At 41.4% G+C, this 24333-nt stretch overlaps 1 protein-coding gene across 1 annotated transcript in view; it reads left to right on the plus strand.

The window, feature by feature from the left end:
- The window catches only part of adamts18 (ADAM metallopeptidase with thrombospondin type 1 motif, 18), a 45090-nt gene that overhangs the window by 17162 nt on the left and 3595 nt on the right, over positions 1 to 24333 (plus strand). Inside the window, 11 exon segments of the mRNA XM_026378585.1 lie at positions 529 to 624; positions 1915 to 2063; positions 7037 to 7209; positions 8180 to 8310; positions 8675 to 8798; positions 9112 to 9356; positions 15658 to 15678; positions 15680 to 15779; positions 16306 to 16432; positions 20723 to 20927; positions 23120 to 23314. Of these exon segments, the coding sequence (XP_026234370.1) occupies positions 529 to 624; positions 1915 to 2063; positions 7037 to 7209; positions 8180 to 8310; positions 8675 to 8798; positions 9112 to 9356; positions 15658 to 15678; positions 15680 to 15779; positions 16306 to 16432; positions 20723 to 20927; positions 23120 to 23314 (1566 nt within the window).

A 24333-nucleotide genomic window follows, 5' to 3' on the forward strand; every position in this document is an offset into this window, starting at 1 on the left:
AGCATGTGGACAAAGACTTGAACACACACACACACACACACACACACACACACACACACACACACACACACACACACACACACACACACACACACACACACACACAAAACAGAGCAGTCTCTCCCGCTCTTACCCTCCTTCCTTTCTATTTCCTCTCTTGTTGCCAGTTGCAGTTGGGCAGATTGCCAGACTCTGCTGCATGTCTCTCGACCCCAGCTCTCCCTCTGTGCTCACTCGCTCGCTCTGTCTCTGTATTGTTGGGTCAGATGACACATACAATTATAGCTTGTTTCATTAAAGAAGTACAGTGATTGGATTTGACACAGAGACTTTGTGAAGAAGCTTATTCCCGGTTGTCAGGGCAGTGGGGCCGCATTGACCAGCGTGATGGTGGTCCTGGCAAGGATAAGGAATCTCAAGAGGAAAGAGGAAAGGAGCACGCCCACAGGAACAAAAAACGATCATAACAGAAATCATCAGTTTGATAAATTTATAGACCATTTGTTTTTGTGTGTCTTTTTTTTACAGGACATCTGCAAGTCGCTGTGGTGCCATCGCACGGGGCACCGTTGTGAGACCAAGTTCATGCCTGCTGCAGAAGGTACCAGCTGTGGTCTTGACATGGTGAGGAAAGGTTTTCTTGTTCCGGTGAAGGATCACAGCAGCCCAGCAAATACATATAGTGCTCTACTTAGACACTTTGTGCACACTTTTATTTAGCGAACACTCAAATATCTGTCTATTTTGTTCTTGTAATATGGGTACTGATATAAAAATAAATATTAATTTACATTTATATAAACAAGCACAAACAGAATCAATAGGACAAAAAAAGCAGATGCTGATATTGACTATTTCCAGTCAAAAAAATGCACTTGCAAATATTATACGTATAATAGTCAGGGAAGGAACAGTTTGGCAATTTCATAAACAGCCTTACTCAATTTCTTGCTGGGAGTTCGATACCACTTTCACATCTGTGTGGAAAATGTGAAGCCACCGCCAGCAGCCAGTTAACTTAGTTTAGCATAGTAACTAGCTGGATGCTGGTCATCTGGCAACTTCATGGCAGAGACAGCATTTCAGAACTTCACTGCTTCCATCCAAGAAATACACTTGCACATAACCTCTTGTAAAACTACAACTTGGTTGACTATTCTTGTCTTTTATTGTGGAGCTTCAACAAAAAAGATATAATAGATTAATTAGTGCATATGAGCAGGCTTGCAAATTCCCTGCTTTAAGCTTGAGTCCTAAGCTAAGCTAACTGGGAGCTGGCAGCTTCATATTTACTGTACAGACTCGAAAGTGGTATCAGTCTTCTCATCTAACTCACAATAAGAAAGAGTGTATTGTATTTCCTCCAAGCTATTTTTTTATCCAATCCCCAGTCAGTCCGAATTCTTTGAGTGCCAAAGTAACTTCAAAAGGCAGAGAAGACAGCAAATATTAGATTATTTTATTTGGACTCTTAACTTGATTAAAAGACATTTGCTAATATCAATAAATACCTGTAAAATATAAAATGTCCAAACTTGCAGCTCCCACGTGCATGTACCTGTAGAAGCTTTTCCGCTCTGTCAATTCTTACTGTCAGCTGGAAACAAAACGGCTACACCTCTTCACATATCGTAAGATGATATTTCGAAGGAGCGAGAGATGGTGATGTGTGTGAGTGCAGGCTCTGGCGCAGATCAGCCCGCGTGTGGAGCACACTATGTGTGCGTGTGTGTGTATGCGTGTTTTGACTGTAGCTGGAGAGACCGGGTGTCCAGGTGTGGTGCTGGGCATTTGTCCAAACCAGGAAACTCAGGCAAGATGCCCAGTATAGTGCTCAGGTTCTGATAAGAAAGCCATTTCTGTGTGTCTTATTCTGTTCTTTCATTTCCTCCTTTCTCTTTCTCTTTCCTCTAGTGGTGTCGGAGGGGTCAGTGTGTTAAATATGGGGAGCATGGTCCCAGGGCAGTCCATGGTCAGTGGTCAGCATGGTCTCCATGGTCCGACTGCTCCAGAACCTGTGGAGGAGGGGTCATGTACAGAGAGCGCTCCTGCACCAGCCCAAGGTATACATACCCCAGCATAGTTTTCTAATCTAATTCATCACCTTCTTTTAATGCGTTTAGATAGATTGACTAGCCAAGCAGATGACAAAGAGATTTATTTCATCACGTGGTTCCTTCTCCAATAAAAGTCAGAGTTGCAGTGTACAGGAGAAAGTGATTCTTCAAGGTCTCATGTCTCAAAATTCTTCCTTTCTGAACACCTGAAAGCAGTGTCTGCCAGGCAGCTGTCAGCAAAGACATGAAACACACATACTGTACGAACACACACACACACACGTACCTGATAACAGCTCTCATCAGTCAGGCTGACAGTCCAGACAGACAGACAGACTATCTCTCCCCATGCTACAGATGAGAAAAACCTCCTAATAGCATTCTCTTTTCTTTGGAAGCTGCCAAGACAGTCAGCAAATGTCCCCTATTGCTGCTCACTCACACAAACGTAATTCTACATAATTCTGCAGACCCAGATCCCACTGTGCATATCTCTTTGTTAGGAAAAGGCTCCGTGCCTGCTATTACACGCACGTGAGAGATTCTGAGTTTTAATGTTGTGCTTTATAACAGATGTCCCGTATTGTTATTCCACAGAACACCTGATCAATTTATTACACGTTTTTAGAATTTCACTTTCATGCAAAACAGAATAGATTTATTGTTGTTGTTCTGCCATTCTAGTCAAATAATTGACTTGGCCTGCAGTTAATCAGCTGCAATAACACTGAATCTTTAACTTCAACGCAGGAAGAGTGGGTTGTGTTCAGAGAACAGATTGATTTCTTGTAATTCACGCCACGTTTTCTGCCTTTACTGAGTAGTGCAGTATTTGTAATCCATAGACGAAAGTCTTTAAGAGGTCTAGTTGAACACTGACATTAAGTTGCAATGTTTAAACACGTTTTGTTGTTAGGGATTTAAAGTACCTTCTCCTTGAAGAATGTTTATACTAGTAATTTCCTCTATGCTGTAACACAAGAACGCTTATGATGGGCATGGTGGAACCAATTAACAGTGGTTTTGTTTTCATTTGTTGGAGCCACAGCCAATCAACAAGAAACAAAGTCAAAACAAATTCCTAGAGAGCAACTTTTCCTAATTGTGCTTCCAGTCAACTATTTAATGCATTTTAAGCTCTGTGATTCTGATTTAGTAAAAAAAAAAAAAAAAAAACAAAAAAAACTTCAACTTCAACTTCAACTTCAACTGGTATTCTGACTGATCAACTTGTGACTCTAAAGCAATCACAGCAAACAGCACTTATAGTCATGCATGACAACACACCAAAAAAACACAGTACTGTATACTGAGACACTCATACCACAATAGGTTTCCTGTAGGATTGTGACAAATGGCTAACATCCAATGCTGCTGCACCACCTGGACTGATGGATAGATTTCAGACTTCACCTTAAGGAATATGTTGATTTCACAGGAGGTTAGATCATAGTGCCATGTCACATCCAATTCCATGTGTAGTTTGCACACACATACTTGATATGTGTGTTTAAGTATAGGTGAGATGTTTTTGTCTTGACAAGGATACAGTTGCTCCTCTAATCACTGCTGCCCATGTATAGTGTCTTTTGGCCAACTAAAGTTTGCATACTGTATGAAACTTGAATATCAAAATGATTCCATACCATTATTTTTGCATCTCACATAGTCAGTTACACAACCTTCATGGTTGTCAGTCAAAAAAACGTATAACTCTTTTTTTGCCTGATCGTCAACTTGTTTAGGCCATTTCCTTTCAACTGATCACATTCTTGACGTCACTATGGGTTTACATATGTATCAGTTCTGAGCTAAAACTTTTCCAGTTTTACTCAGTGTGTTTTCATCAAATCCACTCTATTAAGGAGTCCATTCACTGACTTATACTATATGATCCTCTTTACTCTGCTGGCCTCATCACTGCTTACTAACAGACGGGCAGACACTGATGTGGCTGTTCTGTCCTTCACAGCTGACTCGTCTCCTAATCCTTATGAGTCATTAAAGACGTTTTCAAAGGTATGCTGGCTCTCATATGATACACATTATACACCATGACTGGCAGACCATAAAGGGCCTCAGGGCCCTTTAAAGCAGGTTAGCTGTCAAGTTTATTCATCATTCATGTGGCACTAAATAGTGCTTTGTAGCAGCTGCTGCTGAAAGATGCTGGTTAAACAGAAAGTTATGGGGTCAGTGGGACACAGAGTGAAAAGAAAGAAAGTTAAAGCTAACTATTAAATCCAATAATGCCAAATTATCAAAATAGACACAGTGGGTCAAGTTGTCAGATACCTTAGAACTGTCATGTGAAAAAGGTAAAGTTTGGCAAAGGCATGTCTTAATACGGCATCCCTTCACCTAGCATGCTCAAGCTCAGCACACCCCTCCATCAGAAGAATCCAGCCACCCAGACACGAGTCATGTTTTTGTGCCTGACTCATGACATTCAGAGTGTGTTTGTTCCCAATAATCTCTGTAATTATTTTGGCAGGGACCCTTTGCTCTTAATCTGAGTAGAGCAAGAAGGATTAGCCTGAATATGTCTGCTTTTCCTTGTCATCTTCATCTCCCAAACTTATCTCTGTGGACAATCTGGGGCGTCCTCTTCAAATCTCAGCAAATGTGCAGTATCCAGTATGTGCTAGTATGATGTGTGTATATACGACATTGTAATAATTAATGTCTTGCATTTTAGATAAAATACTGGAAAGATAGCGTACCTTCTTGTACATTTTTACCTTTGCCCTACTACAAAATCTTTACTCAGCAGGAGCAGTCTTAAAAATTGTTCATTTGGTTTTGCCCACACTCACAAACAAATTTCACAAGGCAAGCATGTATGATATGCTCAGTCTTGTAAAAGAGTTCTATGGGATCAGCCAATTAAAGCCTTCCGTTCTAGGAGTTGCTCCAAGACAGAAAATGTATCTTCTTCCCTTCCCTCCCTTCTGCTCACCCCTCCAGTCCCTGTGGACCACCTGCCAGATCAAATACAGTCAACCTAATCCTCACCAACAAGGCTGGAAGATTAGGTTCTCGATCTTGACCTGGTTTCATTGGGAGCACGTTTTGTCACATGCTTGATTTAAAGGAAATGGGATTGTATGATGAAGGGGCAATGGTGCTCAGTTGGCTGAAGTCTCCCTGTAGACTTGTAAAGGTGTTTTACAGGGTTTAGGCTTGGAGCACAGCAGCCAAATCTGAATCTATGTGGAAAGATATGAGAGGGACAAGGAGGGAACAGGTGACTTAAGAAGAAGACAAGACTAGACGTGTTGACCTCTGACCTACAGGAGTTCAGTCTCAGCAAGTCCCCAGGCAGATTTACTGGGCTCTTGGAACATGTAAGCATCGTCCTCAGGGCTGCATCGAAGTTAGGGTGAAGAGAAATGGCTACAACGCAAACTGAAAACTCGTCATGTCTGGTTTATGTCTTGTCGTTGGAAGTAGATTTACAGTCGCAATGACATTAGATGATCTAGGGAAAAGAGACAAATGAATATAGAAAGGAAATCTGTTGAAAAGTGCTGTGAAGCTTAAGATCAGATCATAATGGTGTATTTAAATCCCTTCTCAATTAAAGAACCCATCTTCTATGCTCTTCTGATTAGAAGGCCTTCATTGAGTACAGTCGGAATAGACCCCAGGTGCCCTGTTGGAAAGCACATAACCATATGGGATATGTTTATCTGCGTCTAAGTCTTAATAGGATCTACGAAAACTTGGGCCAACCAATCCCCACACCTCACCCCCCCATAAAGAGAGGCAAGACCAACACAGAGCTACTTTACACACACACACACACACACACACACACACACACACACACACACACACACACACACACACACACCTTCAATGAAGTTCCATCACTCTTGGCAGCTGAATCCCTGTTTGGTTCCAGGTCTGAATGGTGGGGATGAATTGGAGTTAAAGAAAAATGCAGTGAAGCAACATGCATTTTTGGTTCTGATTGTTGCTGACACTAATTTCATGCAGACATGTTCAAAACTGTAGCAGGAGATTCAAAAGCAAAATGCATCTGGTTGCTTTGTCCTCCTGTTTTTACTAGGCACTTTTTATTTAACCTTTTCCAATGTGTCTCATTACATTATAACATTTAGACAACTGTTTTTATTAGGCATGTTTGATCAGCATGGTTCCACATTTTCTATTTGTGTCTACGTGTGTCAAGCTGGCCACTTTAGTAAACAGCTTAATTCAATTTACTCTGCTGGTGGTTGTGTTGGAATGCTTGGCAGGAGCTTAGGAACACTGGGAAGTCTGACCTGACAGAAGCACCATTACGTGTTTTGTTATTTTAATGAATTAAGGTGGAACCTCTGAGGTGTATAAAGAGAAATGATTCAAATGATCTTGGTCATTATGGCTTTTGTTATGCACTAAAAGGCTAATTATTCATGCAGACTGGGAGATGCTTGTGTGTCAAAGCACCTTTGCAATGACAGGCCACACTGGGACTGGGACCGCTAACCTTTATGGTGATAAAACTGCCAAACTGTTGAGTACAACAGGGTGGCAGGCCACTGGAGGTTTTCTTGCCATACATGACACACAAAGCTGCATTCACATATTCGCTGTGTTGTTTGAATCAGGGAATGAGCAACATACAGTCCACATTATTGCAATATATATAGTCTGACCATATTATAAAGTGCTCTTACACTAGGAGCCATCATTTGCCAACATCTGGAGCCCTCCTGCAATAAGTCGCTTACAATGACGTTAAAGGTTGCCTTTTTCTGTTCAGTGCCTAGGGCTTAAAGTGGGCATTGGACCTGAGCCCATATATTCATTCTTACTACCTAGCAGCCTCCTTTGTTCTTCATTGAATCAATCTATTTGTGTGGGGACCTACTTTCATCTTGTCTCTTTGGTAGATAGTTACATTATGGGACTTTGGTAATAAAACAAGCTCTCGTATTCTTCCCTTTATTGTCCTATCCCCTAATTAGGCCACAGAACAATGGTAAATTTTGCTCGGGCTCCAGCCGTCACAACCAGCTGTGTAACACTCGCCCGTGCCCTCACAATGCTGTGGACTTCAGGGCCCAACAGTGTGCTGAGTACAACAGTAAGCCCTTCAGGGGCTGGTACTACAAGTGGAAGCCCTACACCAAAGTGGATGGTAAGGTCATCAAGTGGTTAAAGACCCAACATGTACAAAGTATGTTCAGTTCTGTAATGTGTATTTGTAAAGTATTTCTTGCTCTGGGAATTTTTCTTGCTCATTTCTTTTAGAGATGAAGAATATTTACACATTTTCTGAATGACATGATTGTACTTTTCAAGGATTATACCCTTTGATATCCAAATGTTTTCTTGGCACATAGTGGTCAAGAAAATAAATGTCATTGTTCAAAGAACAAAGCATCCATACACAGAACTGCAGAATGCTCAGGGCAAGCATTACTTGTCTTAATTCTGCAGCTGTTTTGTATTCTGCACCCTACTGTAGTCTGCTAGTCCAAATCTCTTTTATAATGTGTTTCTCTAATGCCAGTCTCCATTTACTGCTGCAACGATGAGGGCCAAAAAGCTGGAGGAAACTATCACTATCTGTAATGTGCATGGGAGACATGTAGCCACCTGCACCCTCTGACACAGTGGGGATAGGTTTAAAAAGGATGCCTGCAGGCCAGCTTTTTTACACAGAGCAAGGGGGAGAGAGAGAGTGTGTGCAGAGAAGTAGAGTAGTGTGTTTGGCCATCGTCCCAGTCCTGTTTAAGCTTTGATGAATGTGAGGTGATGTAGAGAGGAACAGATTGTGAACTGCCTTATGGGACCCTGGGCCAAGTCACCTTCATCGTCATTTATTTTAATCAAAGACGGCTGTAGAGACTTGTCTGTGATAACTGATCTGAACTGCAAAATAAACCTGTTGCCCCACATGAATACCCGTGGGTGCATTCATAGTCGGTTCCTGTCTTTTCCAATTCAGTCTCAGCGGGACCTATACTCTACACTACGTGTAAGAGGTTGCAGTACAGTAGCTACTAGAACATCAAATTTGTTTTACTCCTACAAACTGTATATGCTATTAAATCTAACTCCCCCACTGTGACTGTATTTACAATATGTGTATGCTCTCTGTGCAGATGAAGACATATGTAAGCTGTACTGCATTGCAGAGGACTTTGACTTCTTCTTTGCCATGTCCAGCAAGGTCAAAGATGGCACCTCTTGCTCTGATCACAAGGGAGATGTCTGCATTGATGGAGTGTGTGAGGTACACAGTGTGTTTGTGTGTGTGTGTGTGTGTGTGTACATTTAAAGATAAAAAGAGAGTACTATTCATGCTGTCTGAACAGGCTGCATTTCAGTATTTTGGCTGTTTTCTGTATTCCTATAGCACTCTAGCAATCTTTAGAGGGGAACTTATAATCCAGACGCTTGTTGCAGTAGATACTTGAAACCCCAGATGTTAACACAGATGGAATTAAAGTTATCCCTCCATTGTCACACTACATTTATTTATTCTGCTGACACGTGTACTTTTATATCAGAGCTGTTCTTACAGTTTGTTTGTATTTACATTACACTGTATTCCGGCACTGTTGGTATTGATGGTATGTGTCTGTTTGTGTGTGTAGGCAGTGGGCTGTGACCAGATCCTGGGTTCCAAGACCTCACTGGATGCCTGTGGAGTCTGCAAGGGAGACAACTCAACTTGCAAGTTTTTCAAGGGCCAATACACCCTTCAACACAGGGCTAATGGTAAGCAAGTCTTTGTCTTTGTTTGTGGTCTGTCTCTACATGTTAGCTAGCACACACTGAGGATTTCTGCAAGACAATGGACACATGCACGCACAGACACATTCATTTAATCCCACTGTATAATGGACTGATTCACTTCATCCGTGGTGCAGTGACACACAGAGGAGAGAAAGGGTTGAGTCCAGGATAAGGTAAAGCATAGACATACAGTACATGCATAGGTGGATAGGGGGACAGTGTGATGAAAATGACATAAGTATTACAGAAAGAAAGCATAATTTAGCCTTGACTGTCCTACATTTTTTTTCTCCAGAGTATTACTCAATGGTAACGGTCCCAGCTGGGGCACGAAGCGTTCATGTTCAGGAAATGGAAGTCTCCACCAGCTACCTGGCTGTCCGCTCCCTGAAGAGGAAGTACTACCTGACTGGGGACTGGATTGTGGACTGGCCAGGAAAATTCAACTTCGGTGGGACAGTGTTTGACTACCAGCGCTCTTTCAACAAGCCAGAGAGCCTGTATGCCGCTGGACCTACTAATGAGACGTTGGTGTTTGAAGTAAGCCGCCACTGCTGGGTGACATCCCTTCATGCCAATTGACAGTGACAAGGTCCCTGGCAGAGGAGACCTCTTTTTCTCAATAGCTGAACATGATGAGGTTGAGGCGAAAAAAGTAGTTTGGGTGGTAGGGCGAAGGTTGTAGCCCTCTAATGTTCAAACGGGAAACATTAATTATGCTGCGTTGGTTACATCAGGGATGATGTGAGGAGGTGTGTGTGTGGAGCAGATGGCTTTTAATTGGGAAACAAATAGGGCTCACATAAGAATAATCACACCAGGAACCCAAGTTCATTCACGCGTTTCCCTCAGTGACCAGTCCACAGTTTTTACAGGGACCAGTTCCTTGGTAGAATGTATCTTTGGTAGAAACTGAAATATCAACAGCAGTAGAGTAAAACAGACATATAACAGAGGGAGATGCAGCAAAGTTAAGTTTAACTCTAAGCCTAAGCCTTTGTGCTGCTGCCACTTTTCAGATCCCTATAACATACCAGGGGTTTGCCAGGTTCTTGGAACTGTGTAAACACAGTCAAGTATTTTTACCAATGTATACCGACTCAACAATATGGATGTGCCCCCCCTGACCACTTCCCTCAAAAGTGCTTTGCTGCAGCCATGTGAGTTCAGCCTAAGAGAGCGAGTAATATCCTTCAAGTCAACCGCCCTTTAGAAGTGGAGATGAAGTGTAAAATCAGATTGGATGAAGTGAGATGTACTGCACAGTGATTTATGAGCTGATGGTACTTCTTTTTGCTTCACGTTTGCAATAAGTTGTTTGTCAGAAACCAGAGCTTAGAGGGAAGAACGAGTCTTTACCCGTCCTAAAGACGGCAGTAGAATGTGATGGTGGACAGGCGTATCCTCATGACAGCAAAACTAATATTCACTAAGCAGCCAAGTCATTCTTCTTATGACTGTTGGTTTAAATGAATGGTGGTGGGATGGTTTTCCCACATAACTTTGTCAGCGAAAGCATTTATTTTCTCTTGAACTCTGAACCCTGACTGTAGAAACAGAAGTGGAAACCAGGTGAAGAGTAGACATTTGTTTTTTTTTTCCCTCTCTTCCCTCCACTGTGGTGGAGGGAAGAGATAGTCATGTAAAAGCTAGTTTTCCTTCATTCCCCTGGGCTACTGAAATCCTGCGGTTGAAGCAGGAATGATTGGCCTGTAAATCCTGGAGGAGTACCAGTGTGATACTTCCAGAGTGTTTGGCTGGTCACTTCTCTGGCCATCAGGAAATGTCTGAGTGTTTTTGTAGCTATTTTAGACAAGCAGCTTCTGTCTGTGGGCAGTTTAGCAGACTTGCTACTGTAGCTGGCAATTAAACTGTCCATTGTTGTTTCATTGTGCAAGAAGCAGACTAGTAACAACAATTTAATTTAGTGGGTCCCTGAGGAGATTGCAGGATAGATTTTGTTATTGCTTTATTACAGCTTTGCAATAGTTTTTGCATTCTGCAGTGCTACATCTTTGCCTTCACTGAGCATGGTGGTATTTAGGAATAATTCAGTGTTATCTATATATTTCATTTTACCAATGCCTGCAGTGTGGTTTAAGGGGTAGTGGTACATACTCCACATATAGTATGTGCAAGTAAGCACCTTACTAAAAGTTACTGTAGTACCTAGAAAATGAATTCTAATGACATTGGTAACCCAACTTTTATATTTATCTTCTCTCTAAACATTTCATGCATCCTGATAAATATCTGAATTTAACAGATAGACTGGCACAAAAATTTGTACCGATACTTTAGGTTAGTAACACATGGAACTTGTTTCTTCTCACTGTGATTCAGTTTTTATCACATTACATGGCCCAAGATACTTTGACCACTGCAAAGTTTTGCTTGAAGCTGTTCTCCTGTGAGCTGCCTATCACGTAAGCTCTTTCTCTTCCTGTCAGAGAGTTTCTTCAAGTGGCTTTTGATGAAGTATTACATTGTACTCATTCGACTCACCTTGACTTTCTTTGTGATTTCTCTGGAAATGAAAGACCTATAGTGCTGTGGCACTACTTCACTGGACTGCAGTGCAATCTAGTCCAAATAGTGTTTAGAGAGTGTAGTAACGAAGTCTGTTCCAATACTGATGAACATCTATAAGAATGGTTTAATTTCTTGCTATCGCAATTCCATAATTGCTTGTCTGTGTGTCCTGTCCTGCAGGACACTCAGTGGTAGCATGCTGCTGATCTGCAGATAACATGAGCATAATCTCTGTAAGTATGTCTTGTAATCGCAATAAAGAGGAAAAGGTTGATAGAGTGAAGGATAGAGAAAGATAGGGGAGGGAGAGTGAGATTAAAAGACTAGAATTTAGCAATTGAACTCTTTGGATGTGAGAATTAAGGGTCAGGGCACAGGGAATTTAACTGCAAATGAAAGAGCTAAATGAAGAAAAGTGATTTTTTTTCTTTCACTGCCGATCATCTGTATCACACATTTTTCTTAACTTGCTCTATCACAGAAAATCCTAGGGAGAGCACTGAGGGCGAGTACATGCACTGATGAAACACTCAAAAGAAAAACAAATGTTAAGAAGTGTGAGCATAAACTGTGACAAGGTGTTCACATCTGCACAGCTGCTCAGCTGGAGTGGGGGTGGAGGCATGTAGCTACAGTAAAAAGAAGAGGAGGAGGGAACAGACATAACATATGGCTGCCTCCGGAGGTCTCAGTGGATACCAAGTAGGATTATTCCCCCTGAATTGACATTGTTGTAGTATGATGAGGCGAGGTCATGCCAGTTCAAGGAAAATCACTGCGTATCCACAAGTGAAGTTGACATCTGTGTCTGGTGCATTTTAATTCATTATCATCTTCTCATCTGACTTGATGAGTGGTGTGGTGGTTGTGGTGCAACATCAGTCCCTGTGGTCTGATGTTGCACTCATTCAAGATAGACTCACATCGGTCAGACAAAGTTAAACTGGAAAGGCATCTTATGCTTAAATTGTCATTGGGAAACGCACAGTCCCCTCAAAAAGTAATGGAATGGCAAGGTCAATTGCTATGTGTCAAGGTCAGTTTATTTATTTTTACTGGACATTGAAGCATTTTAATTCATTCATCAAATGAAATGCCTTTGTAATTCCAGTACTTTTGAAGGTGACTGTATGTTTCTTTCAATAAAGGGGATTTGCAGATTTAATTTGATTCGATGTTAGAACAGATAAATATAGCAAGTCACAGACTTAGATACGAAGAAAAGAGGACAAATCAAATCAAGCAAAAACAGGTTAGATCTGTGTCACTGCCATGTTAAAATTGGAAAAGTAAAAATACAAATGGTAAAAATGTTTGGCCAAGATTTCTCTGAAATGATGTTCAAAATATTAGAACTTGTGGTCAGAATTGAGAAAGCACTTTAGGAGTGGGCCTGGCCAAGTAATATGAATTCAGGGGCCAAGATCAAGCCATGCAAAATGGTTTATTGATGAATTTTACCCTGGAAAAATAAAAGGGAACCAGGTTTTGTATCTATGAAAAAAGCTATGAGCCAGGAGTGGGATTGAATCTAATTATTAAACTGCATGTAAGCACACTGGTAAAGGTGAGTGCACTCTACCTCTACATGCAGTCCATACTGATAGTAATTTGTGTTGTCAGTCTAGATACGGTCATTCTTTTGCCAGCTGTAGAGTGTAGGTAGATTTTTATGTGTTGTGACTAATATCAAGGCAGTATTTTGGTACTGCTCCTACTTTGCTTTGACTAACTCCGAGTTGCCAAGGGTAGTGTAAGTTCCATCCACAAAGACGGAACAAGCATGAAGTCTTTGTTGCCATTGTGACTGATTGCAGGAGGTTGTGGGATGATGGTTTGTAATGTGGGTAAGTGGGATATTTTTCTTTGTGCTTATTTGGTTTAGGTGTTTAGTTGTCCGTCTGGGGATGAGCATTTACTGCAGTTGTTCCAGTCTGAACCAGAGAGAAGACATAGTTCGACATGTCTGAAATGATTTTTTGAAAGTGTCTCTCGGGGCAGACAATGTTAACTCTGCGGCTGGCTGGCTGTTTTCAACATTGGGGACAGCTTAGGAAAGAGAGATTGGTTATTTAGAAAGTGTTAAGACTTCAATAACGTGTAGGTTCTCTATTAAAGGGATTAATAAAAAAGGTTGCTTTTACATTGTGGCTGGTGGTTCACATCACTGAAGGTTGTTTGGTGAAGCAGCAAGAATGTTGGTAAGACATGGTTTACTTGCAAAAGCATGAAGTCCTGATGTGGTTAGTGGTGGCGGCTGTTTCATGCAGTTGGGTTAGGTTTGGTTGGGATGGGTAAAATCAGCAAAGGAACTGTGGGTGTCACCAGTTTTTATGCAGTTGGTAGAAACCACAGTTTCATTGTTTTAGCCTAGAAATCTTCACGTTTAGAGGGGACAACCACTCAAACCAAGAATGTCTAAAGTAAAGAAAAGGCAGCCTGGTAGCTCGTTAGGACTTTTGCTGCTTGGATTTGATCTTGTGGTATTTTGGACAGAAGGCTTTTAGTTTTAGTTTTAATGTCCCCCAAGTGTTTATGTCCACTTGTAATACTATGGAGCACCCTGTAGTAGAATATGGTATGCATGTCTCACACTATCTTCATATGTCATATATCCTTCCAGCTCTTCACAAGTCGGTACACAATGTATCTACATATACAGATGTGTTTGTCTGACATTAGATGCCTCTTTGCTCCTCTCAAAATCCACATCTCTCTTTTTGCCTCCTGTCTGGACCTGTGCCGACAATAAACATGAAACAGTTACCAAGCAGTACAAGGTAACTGGTCTAGCCAGTGGAAGCACCCCAGGACTGTTGAATGTGGACTGAACCCAGGAGATACTTGGCTTTCGATACTTGGATGGTCGGTGGTAGATTCCTTTGTACACTTGGATACCCCCCAAAGAAAACACAGTTGTCAAAGCTCATTATTGGAGATAATAATAGACTGATATGTTTGTCAGACACTGGAATAGATGTTGACAGTTGGAATGAATACAACAACCAACCTGGACTAAACTAAGGCAGGCTGTAAAAGACACACTGAAGCACTCACTATGAACTATTTATATGCACCTTAAAAATTGCTCATCATGGTAGTGAGTCCTCATGGGGTTGTTTTAATGATAGCCTGGTGCTTCTTCTGTAATGGGTATGTCTGCATTCAGTCATCCGTTAGTCTCTGCTTGACATCAACGTCCAAATAAATCTCCTGTTCTGAGAAGTTAACTCAGAAAAACCAGCCAGAATAAAGGATGTGGTGGGAAGGAGCTAACTTTCAAAAGAAAATGGAAATTGTCCCTCATATGTGCACTGTCCTGTCCAAAAAGAATGACCTTATAATACTGTGGTCAGCCAGTTTGGACTAGAGAGGGAACAAAGCTCCCCTTAATGTGTCTAGTATATTGTCAATCTAAGTGCTCAGTGGGTTCTGGATTGCTGTTTCAGCCTGCCACGTTGACATTGGTCTTACCTTTAGTCTCTGGCAGTGGAGTTCATAACAAATGGGACATTTGTTTCTGCTTTTCTTTCACTGCACGTCTGCCACACACTATTTTGTTTATAGAGTGTAGACATACTGTTTAGATTTGTGGAGTGCTACTGAGAGAAAAGGAAATATGATGATATATTTTTTACATATCAACTCACAGACAGGGTATACTGTACTGTACATTATGCGGTACGTAGGGAAAGACGTTTTAATTTTGTTTACTGTAGATTAAGTTTGTTTGAATTTACATCACAGAAGATCAGGTAGTTAGTGAGTCCATAGTGCTGAAACAACTAGCCATGAATATTGAACACTGTTTCTCAGATTTGTAAATTTTTGTAAAGATTTTTTAAGCTTAATGAAGTTTTAATTTGAAGAAGTCACCAAATCTGAAGAAGTCACAAAAGGGTGACAAGATAAATAAGAGCTCTAACCAACTACAAATAAGCGCTCCCTTAATAAAAGAAAAAATAACTCTTTTGGCTAGAAATGCTGACCACTGGCCTGCTTTAAGGACTTCTGCTGTTTTCCAGTTGATGTGCGAACAGGTGATACCATGCTTTACAGCATAGGGAAGAAGGCTACTGGTGTGACTCTCAGAGAGCAGATCTAGAGCAGATCTAGAGCAGTTGGGAAAAACAGTTGCAGTGGATGATTCCCAGTTTATGTATGTTGTTAGTTATGTCAAGATTTGAAGACCTGATGTTGATGTGGAACAGAGTGATACCAAGTGTGTTTTCACTTTATGAATAAAGTTTAAAGGTTAACTACTTTCACATGTGACACCTTTCTGACCGCCTCTGTCCCTGCCTGACAGATCCTTCTGCAGGGAAAGAACCCCGGGTGTGGTGTGGGAGTACACTCTTCCTCGCGTTGAACGGAAACCTGACTACAGCTGGGGTGTGGTGCGGTCCGACTGCTCTGCTCCCTGTGCTGGAGGTGAGACAAAAATGTGCTGTTAGCTTCCCTGACAACTGTCATTATAGTTGTCATCACATACAGAATAGACCCAGGAGTCAGATCTATGTTGTCATGATTAGGCTGGAGGATTTGGCTAAACCAAATTTTTCAAATGCAAATGAGCTAAAACAGCAAATTTGATTAACAAAAAAACAAAAACAAACAAACGTTTTTTGAACAGAACCTGTAATTTTGTGACTTTTGCTGTATTATACATCAATGTGTATATCTACAAATGCTGTTTTTGTATTCTGTACATTTCCTTTCTGCTATAATGTGATCCAGGAAGTGTGTTAAGGTTAATGAAAAGCACCTTTGTCAACTGAGAAGACTCTGTTGGTCCCAAAAGACCCTAAGCCTACTTGTCAGTGGATAGATGGGTTTGTTTGCAGTGTTTGTGTTCAGTTCTCCTCTAGCGTGTCAGGCAGCAGGCATGCTTTAATTGCCTGAAAGAACTACTTCAACTCGATTTTCTTTTTGTCTATTTGCTTTATTTTTCCACCAGGTCGCATCTCAACCAAGGCTATCTGCCTGCAGGACCAGAAGGTTCAGGTCAACTCCACCATGTGTAATCCCCAAACCAGACCGACACTGGGCTCCCATCTCTGCAACACACAGCCTTGCCCTGCATAGTAAGTGCTGCTTTGTATGTGTGTGTGTGGTGTGGCATTTCTTCATGTACATTTGGCTGTGGCATGTGTCTTTATGTTGCCAAATTTTCAAGAGCCTTGGTGCTGTTTTTATTACAGATACCAACACACACAGACACGTGCACAAACACCACAAACACACTGTGGTTGAGCAGTCTAGAGGTGGCCTGTGGTTTATTTGCTGTGGCCAGCCACCACTCTGCTATTCTCTGTACGCCTCTCTTCTTTGCCCACTCTGTAATTTTTTTTACCCCAGTTGCCTTTTTGAGAAATTCATGTGAAAACCCTCTCTATCTACTGTTCATTTGAATCAGTTCTCAGTAATGGCATCGCACTGATATAGATGTAACAACCTTGGCAAAAAACATATATGGCTACTGAAGGCAGCAAAACAAGAAATTACAATGCAGGAAGTTAAAATTTACAGCAAAATGAATGACTCCATGCAAGTAAGTTCTTGAAGCTGATGTGCTGGAAGAAGGAAAGCAAGCCGACATATGGATGCAGCACATCACAACAAGGGACACCTTCAGAGATCTTGTGGAGTATATGGTTCGGAGTATCTACTAGTTTGATTAGTGATTAGAGTCTAAGCCCCACCAAATTTTGATTGGTGACTGGTCCAACATATGATGAGATCAGTGTGATTCTGTTTGGGACTTGTGACCTCAGCATTTCTACAATCCCGGCTACAGCCCTGTCAGACACAGCTAATTTCACTCCAACCCCTAGACATAAGGTGCAGCCACTTAGTTGACTGCTTTTGTCATGAAGTAAATACAGGATGATTTTTCCAAGTCTGGAATCAACCTTTTAACTTTAGTGAACACTTGAGAGTAAGAAAGAGAAAAATAAAACAGGACAATGCTAAAGGAAATGAGGGAGACTTCAAAGCCAACCTGGAGTGATTGTTGCTTTCTTTTCCCTCTCATATATTCTCAGACCATAGCCTCCCGACTGCCTCAGCAGCAAAACCATGCCCACGATGTATCTCAGTTGTCTAGACATTCTACTTAATGCCATGCATTTTTAAAGGAGACTGTGCATTCAGGGACCAGTGCAGCAAAAAACAAAATCAGGATGAAGTGCAGTGGAGTAACAAGTTGAAACTGAATAAATGGCCTCTCTCTTATGTAGGCCTTTGGCTGAGGGAACTGGAGCTAGCTTGATTTACAGCACTGCTCCAAAGAACAGTCAGGGAACTGTGTCTTGGGTTTAGTGAGAGTGCACACATACATTATACACATACACGCACAGGGTGGCATGCACTTTTACAATTTACATGCACACACATTTTCCAAATGTTTTCTGGTGAAATACTTTATTCTGCATCCAAACCATGAGGTATAAATAATAGAAATACAAGCTGCTTGTGTCTGATGGTAATGATGTTGTCATTTTGTGCACCATCAGCCATGCCGTAACAAGTTCAAACTGAACTTTCTCCTGTGTCAGGGGTTGAGCAAGCCAGACAGCTATCGGTTACACCTCCGACATACAGCCTCTGTTTGCCTCTAAGTTTCCCACCACCCGAGAGGACATTTCCTGCTCCTAATCTCAGGCATACCATTTCTGTTATCTTGGCGAAAGGTATTAAACAGTCTTGTTGCACGTCCTGACCCCCCTTTGGTTTGAGTGGAGAAAATACTATAGTCCAGATAAAGAGCACCAGTGCAGATTGTCCATCCAGGAAAATAAAGTAGTGTTTGACAGCCATGGATCTTATTATACAGTAGCTGACACCATTTCTCAGCTGGTTGTGTGCATGAGCCAATTTATGGGCTGTACACAGGAAGAAAGCTGAGTTGAGTAAGCAGCATGAAAGCTGTAATGACTGCATTAAGGATGCATGGGCATGAATTCAAGAGTCCAGCAGAGAAAAGAGAAATTGACAATGAGTTGGTATGCATGTGTGCTGTGTGTGAGTGTGTGTGACAGGAGGGGTAATGGAAAAGTGCCTGCTTATCTCTGCAATGTGTATCTCGGGTGCTGACAGGCCTATCCATGTTTTATTGTGCAGAGACAGCGGGATTCCCATGGGGCCCGGTCAGTCTAGCCATGCAGAGCCATTGCAACTCCTCCCGCAAACTCACCCCTTCATTCCCATCTACCCTATTATGCCTTAAACCTTCACTTGCTGTTAGCCTGTCATGGAAAATGGGGATGTTTGATTGTGGTGCTGCAGCAGTTTCTGAACATTAAAGAGGCACACAAAAAAGATTTTTCGGATGCTCGTTCAATCTGTCATCTCCGCTTGTAGTCAAGAACAGATACACTCTTATGTAAGAGATTTTTTTAAAAGCGTGTTTCCATGTTTCCTGTCTTGCTTTTTCTGCTACCCAGTCCCCAGCCCCACCTTCTACTACATGCCCATCTTTTCTTGCTTAGCAGTTCCATCTTTCAGCTGTTTGTCTGTTTTGCTCTTTCTCTTGGCAAAGGCCATCTGCAGATTCGCTCAGCACAGGTTAGGGATTTATCTGTGTACATCACGCAGCAGCACATGTAGACAAATCAAAGCAAGGCACATTGTACTTGTGCCAGAAAAGAAAAGTGAGACAAAAGTTACATGCACAACTGACCAACTCCTGATTTATCAAACCTGAAACAAGTGTAGAATGCTGTGAGTCACAATAGTAAAGGCATTATTATTAATAACATTAACAATGCATCTGTATGATTCTCATGTCCTAGTAAACCATGAGTTGCCCAGAACACTACACTCTACACTCAAGGAGTTACATTGAAGTCCTTTAATAATATTATATAAACATGCATGTTTAATTGAAATATTAGGAATATACACATTATACCTGTACACCATGCCACACAGATATATATATGTAAAAAAAGAGTGAAAAAGATCATAGTGTGCTAGCAGTTTTGCTAGCAGTATAAACCAACCTGTTAGGCGGAGGTGGTCATGTTTGTATATAATCATGTAGAGAAGCCTGAAGAGCTTAAGAAAACCACTGGCCTCTAATCAAACCCAGTATTAGGTTAAGAATAAATGTTCACTGGTCTGCAGCCATATAAGAACTAGAAATGCATGGCTGAGCTTTTTAGAACCTCCCTGCTATATTGCACTCGTCTACCTCAAAATATGCCAGTTATTGAAACATTTCAATAACCTAGCTGTAATTTGATACAAATTACAGCTAGGTCACCGGTGGTTTGCAGCGAAGCGAAGTGGCACTTCAGCCACTTTTCCCAATGATATATTGTTATTTATAACTTTTGGGTCCCAATGGTTCACATCTTTTCCTGTTTCCAAATTGCAGTTTAGCCCTGCTGCTTCATTTGTCTGTGGCGTTTGAAAGAGAATGAAAGCATTTTTCTTCCCCTGAAGCAGGTCAGCGGCGTAGAGGAATGGTCTGTGTGGTGCAGTAGCATGTCGTCTCAGAACTGGACTGAGCCATCTGCCCATCTCTCCATCTCCCTCTTCTGAGCATGTGGTTGTCAGACCACTCATTTGCTGTAATCTCCCCCTTCAGCCCCAATGCCAAGACAGAAGCTATTTTCGAAGCAGCAGTAGGCTTTCATCAGTGGCGAAGCAGGGTTTCAAAGGAACTAAAGCAGAGGAGAGAACAGGAAAGGCAACAAACAGCAGATAAAAAGACTGGGGATTAGAAATAAAGGGAGAGAGTAAAGGTGAAGAGTGAACAGACAGAAAGGAATGAAAAGACAAGAGAGGACAGAAGAGAGAAGTGAGGAATTATAACCCACAACTGCCTTTGTCCTTATTGTACAGTATGTTTTATATTGCAGTTGGCCCTGGAGACGTGGGCAAGCTGTAATGTAGAGTTGTATGCACAATATGGGTTTCATGTTTATTTTCAGATAGGAACAGTATGGAGGGAGATGGATGGATATGGTCATATATTTTGGCCTGTGTATTTTCTTTTTCTGCCTTTAACTACCATTTTGTACAGTGATAAAGATCAATGTGCGATGACTATTTTAAAAGCAATAGGTCTAGGCTTTCATCAAAAAGCAAGAAAAACCCAGTTACTTCAGTATTTGGAGCTTTTAACCACTTAATAATAAGAGAGATAGTACTCAGTGGTACTCACTGGGCTCAATATAAGAGCACCAGATTAGAGTTGAGACGTTATGTCCTCATAAGAGTTTAGCTCCATCTGTGAAAAAAACCCTGCATATACAATTTAGCATTTAATTTACTTACACCTACAGTGATTTACGTATGACTGATAAACCCTCTGTGCTTTCTTAAGTCTCCTAATTAACTGTCTCTCTCTCAATTTCTCTTCACAGTTGGGCGACAGGAGACTGGGGGTCCTGCAGTCGCTCATGTGGAGGAGGTCAGCAGACAAGGATTCTGCGCTGCCTGAGGAAGGTGACCTACCAGAGGGAGGAGGTGGTGGCACACTCCCTCTGCCCCGTCATCTCCCCTGCCCAGCTCCAACCCTGCCACACCCAGGCCTGCCCACCTGAGTGGAGTACTGGATCATGGTCACAGGTGTGTTTGCGGTAGCATTTGAAATCGCTGGGAGGGTAATTGTGGTTCACCACTAAAATATCTCAACAACTACAGGTTGGTTTGCCAACCAATGGTTTCATGGATCTTAAAGGAGGATCCTTAGTGACATTGGTAATCCCCAGATTTTTTATTTAGTGTCAGCATTAAGTAAAACGTCACTTATCAAACACAGTTCAGCTTCAGAGAGTCACCTTTTTGTTGACACAGGATGTCAATTTCAGCTATTGTCCTAGTAATGAATAAGTACACTACAGCCATTCCATGCTAAAATAAGTCATCTCAGGAAGATGTTGGACCCTCAGTAGTAATCACTTCTAAACACAGATGACCTCTGTACTGTCCCTGAAAAGCACACACATAACAGCATAACTGCTTCCTTACAACCTGCACACACTACGCCTTGCACGTTCAGGAGGGTGTTTCTTTCTTAATAGCCAGTGCAGGAAAGCAAATGACAGGAATGACATGTCCACCTACCGCCAAATCAGGTCATATGAAAGATATCAAAGGACATGTATTAAAGGTGTAAGGTTTAAGACCTTACAGAATATAACTAATGGAAGTCTGGAGTTTGATTGTCACTAAATGGAGTAAGACTGATTAGGTGTTAATGCACAGATGAACTTTAATATAAAAATAATCTCTAATATGAATTATAGTGTACACTAATTAAAATCATATAATTTGACCTCTGGCTGTAAATATGATGTTCATATTAGAGTTTCAAGGAACAGGAAGCTGCAGAGGTGTGTTTGGAGAGAAAAACAATTTTTAATCGTCATGATAAATACTTATAATAGTACTAAGTATCTTTACTGTCAGTATGTACAGGTTATGTCTGCACTTTCATGTAGAGCATAAGCAACCCTAAGTTAAAACACAGTAACATGCTTAGCATCTGCATGACAGGACATGAGACACACATGCACACATACGCACACGCTCCCTGAGTTTCTGAAACAAAGACTCTGCTGCCCTCTGTTGGTCATATGGAAAATAGTAAAAAAAAATCAGGAAAACGGAAAACACAACTTTTATCCAGCGATACCTGCCAGTTGTTCTTCTTTTATCTGCGTCATTCTCAAAAAATTTGCACGATCTGAAACAGAATGAACTCTGCTGGTATTTAGTAACCAAATACACCCATGAATCACAAAACAGCCACACAAGAGTGAACATAACTAATCATTGTCTGCTTTAAATTCTCTTGGATGACAAATGCAAATATATTTTTTCCAAAGTCGCCCTTTTGATTGAGCTATTTAATCCTGTGGCTGTTAACCAACTATGACTTTAAGGCTTTGCCCTGTTCCTCTGTAACCTCAGTGCACTTCACACTAGACAGGGCATTTATTTGCTCATGTATACAATATTGATAGCCTGGCAGCAGATCTGATAGTTTGTCAAACCCTATTGAATGATTAACTGATATGACCTGCACAGTCTGGACACTGAGATGTCATTCAGCAATCATTCTTTAGGACACTCCTGTTGTGCTCATGGACTATTTTGTAACATCAGTACGAGTTCAGTTGGCGGTCATGCAGAGACAAGGCCACTCTCCCTGAAAAAGATCAATCGGACCTTTCAGTGACTAAAGGACTACTGGGACGTGTGTATGTGCATGGCTGTGTATGTAAATGGCTATGCACAGATGTGTATGTGTCTTTTGTCTAATAAATTAATTCAGTGTTGTCGCATAAACTGCCCTGATGGCTGTGGTCGTCAGTCCCAGCGGAGCAGTTTGACTCTGTTGTCCATCTCTGTGCAGTTCATGTGGAGTTTACAGCCGTACTGTCTGCCTTTGGTGGAGACTTTGATGGGTTGAGATCACATTCATCCCCTGAGTTATTTGTTTATTGAATTTAATGTTAGACCATACCGGGCTGTCATCAAGCCGGTGACCTTCCATTTTCTTGTCTGCCATGTGTTGTCTTGCAAATATACTTACAGTGTCTGTGCCAAGGATTAAACCTCTGTTAATAATATGACCTAGTGCTTAAATGCAATGGAAGCTGAGGGTTGATATAATTACAATAAAGTCACACGTGAAAGAGTATGAGCATACATGTATGATTCAATCTGTGTGTCATAAACCTTTTCTCATTGAATCATTTAACGCCTTTGACTTAAGCTTGATGGTGACTTATTTCCTCTCTATCAATTCACAGTGCTCTAAGACCTGTGGACGTGGACTGAGGAAGAGGAGTGTATTTTGCAGCAGCACTGATCCTGGAGCCAAAGCAGTGGTGGTGCCCGACAGCATGTGCAGACAGCACCACAGGCCTAAAGCCCAAGAGACCTGTGTCCTGCGGCGTTGCCCCAAAAATGAAAGACTGCAATGGATCCCGACTCCCTGGGGAGAGGTAGGAGAACAGAGACATGAAACTGGGGGAGCAGAACCAATAGAAGTAAAATTGTTTTTCTGACTTTCCATCCTGAAGCATTTCAAATCATTTCAAAGAAACAGCTTTTGGTGAAGAACCTCATATTTTTGAGTACATTGTGTAGCTTGGTGGTGTGTATGCTTTACTCGAAATGTAGAAGACAATACATGACTTTGAAAAATTCCCAGTGCATTTAAGAATTGCTGCTTAATTTGAATAAACATCAAGCTTTGATTTCAGTCCCTCAACATTTAGAAAACAAAGGCTTCTTTCCAGTGCTCCCGTTTTTCAAAAAATGTTTAACAACCAGGGAATCAGGGAAAAAGAGAGCAGCTTCACAGTCAGCAGAATGTACTGTAATGCAACATCAAGTCTCTCGCTTCATCTGGACTGGAAAAAAAACTTCACATCGGTGCACATCGGTGCACTAAACATTTTGAAAGGCCAGCTGGCAAATGTTGGAAATTATAAGCTGACTGGAAGATAAGGCAGGTTGAGGAGAGTGACTGAATATGAAGAATTCAATTACAGCACATTTTTCTAAATAACCTGTGGAATGAAGATAACTGAAACTCTGACTTTTAAGCAGCTTGTGTGTGATTTCATGAACCGATAACAAAAATAAAATATCTGTAGGGTTCAGACTCTTGGTTTGACAAAACAAACTTTTTTACCAAGGGCTGCAATGGCTCTGAAACTGATGCTTAAATGGTGACACAAATGTCTCCTAACCACCACCAACTGGCTGTCACCGGCATTGTACCTTTCACATATAATATTAAGGCTCCCCGACACCTGTGAAGTCTAGAGAATATAATATCCCAGAAATTCTCGTTGCAAGACGACCTATCACTTGATTCGTCAGCTTCAGCTGTGGCCAGGCACTCAGGGATAGTACAGAGTGTAGGTCATCTGTGTTGTGAGCTGTTCAAGCGTGGTACAGAGTGTACAGTAGGTCATCCGTAGTTTGAAAGTGGATGAACACTAAATGCTATTGG

This window comes from Anabas testudineus, chromosome 3 (genome assembly GCF_900324465.2).
Source record: "Anabas testudineus chromosome 3, fAnaTes1.2, whole genome shotgun sequence".
Lineage (NCBI taxonomy): Eukaryota > Metazoa > Chordata > Actinopteri > Anabantiformes > Anabantidae > Anabas > Anabas testudineus.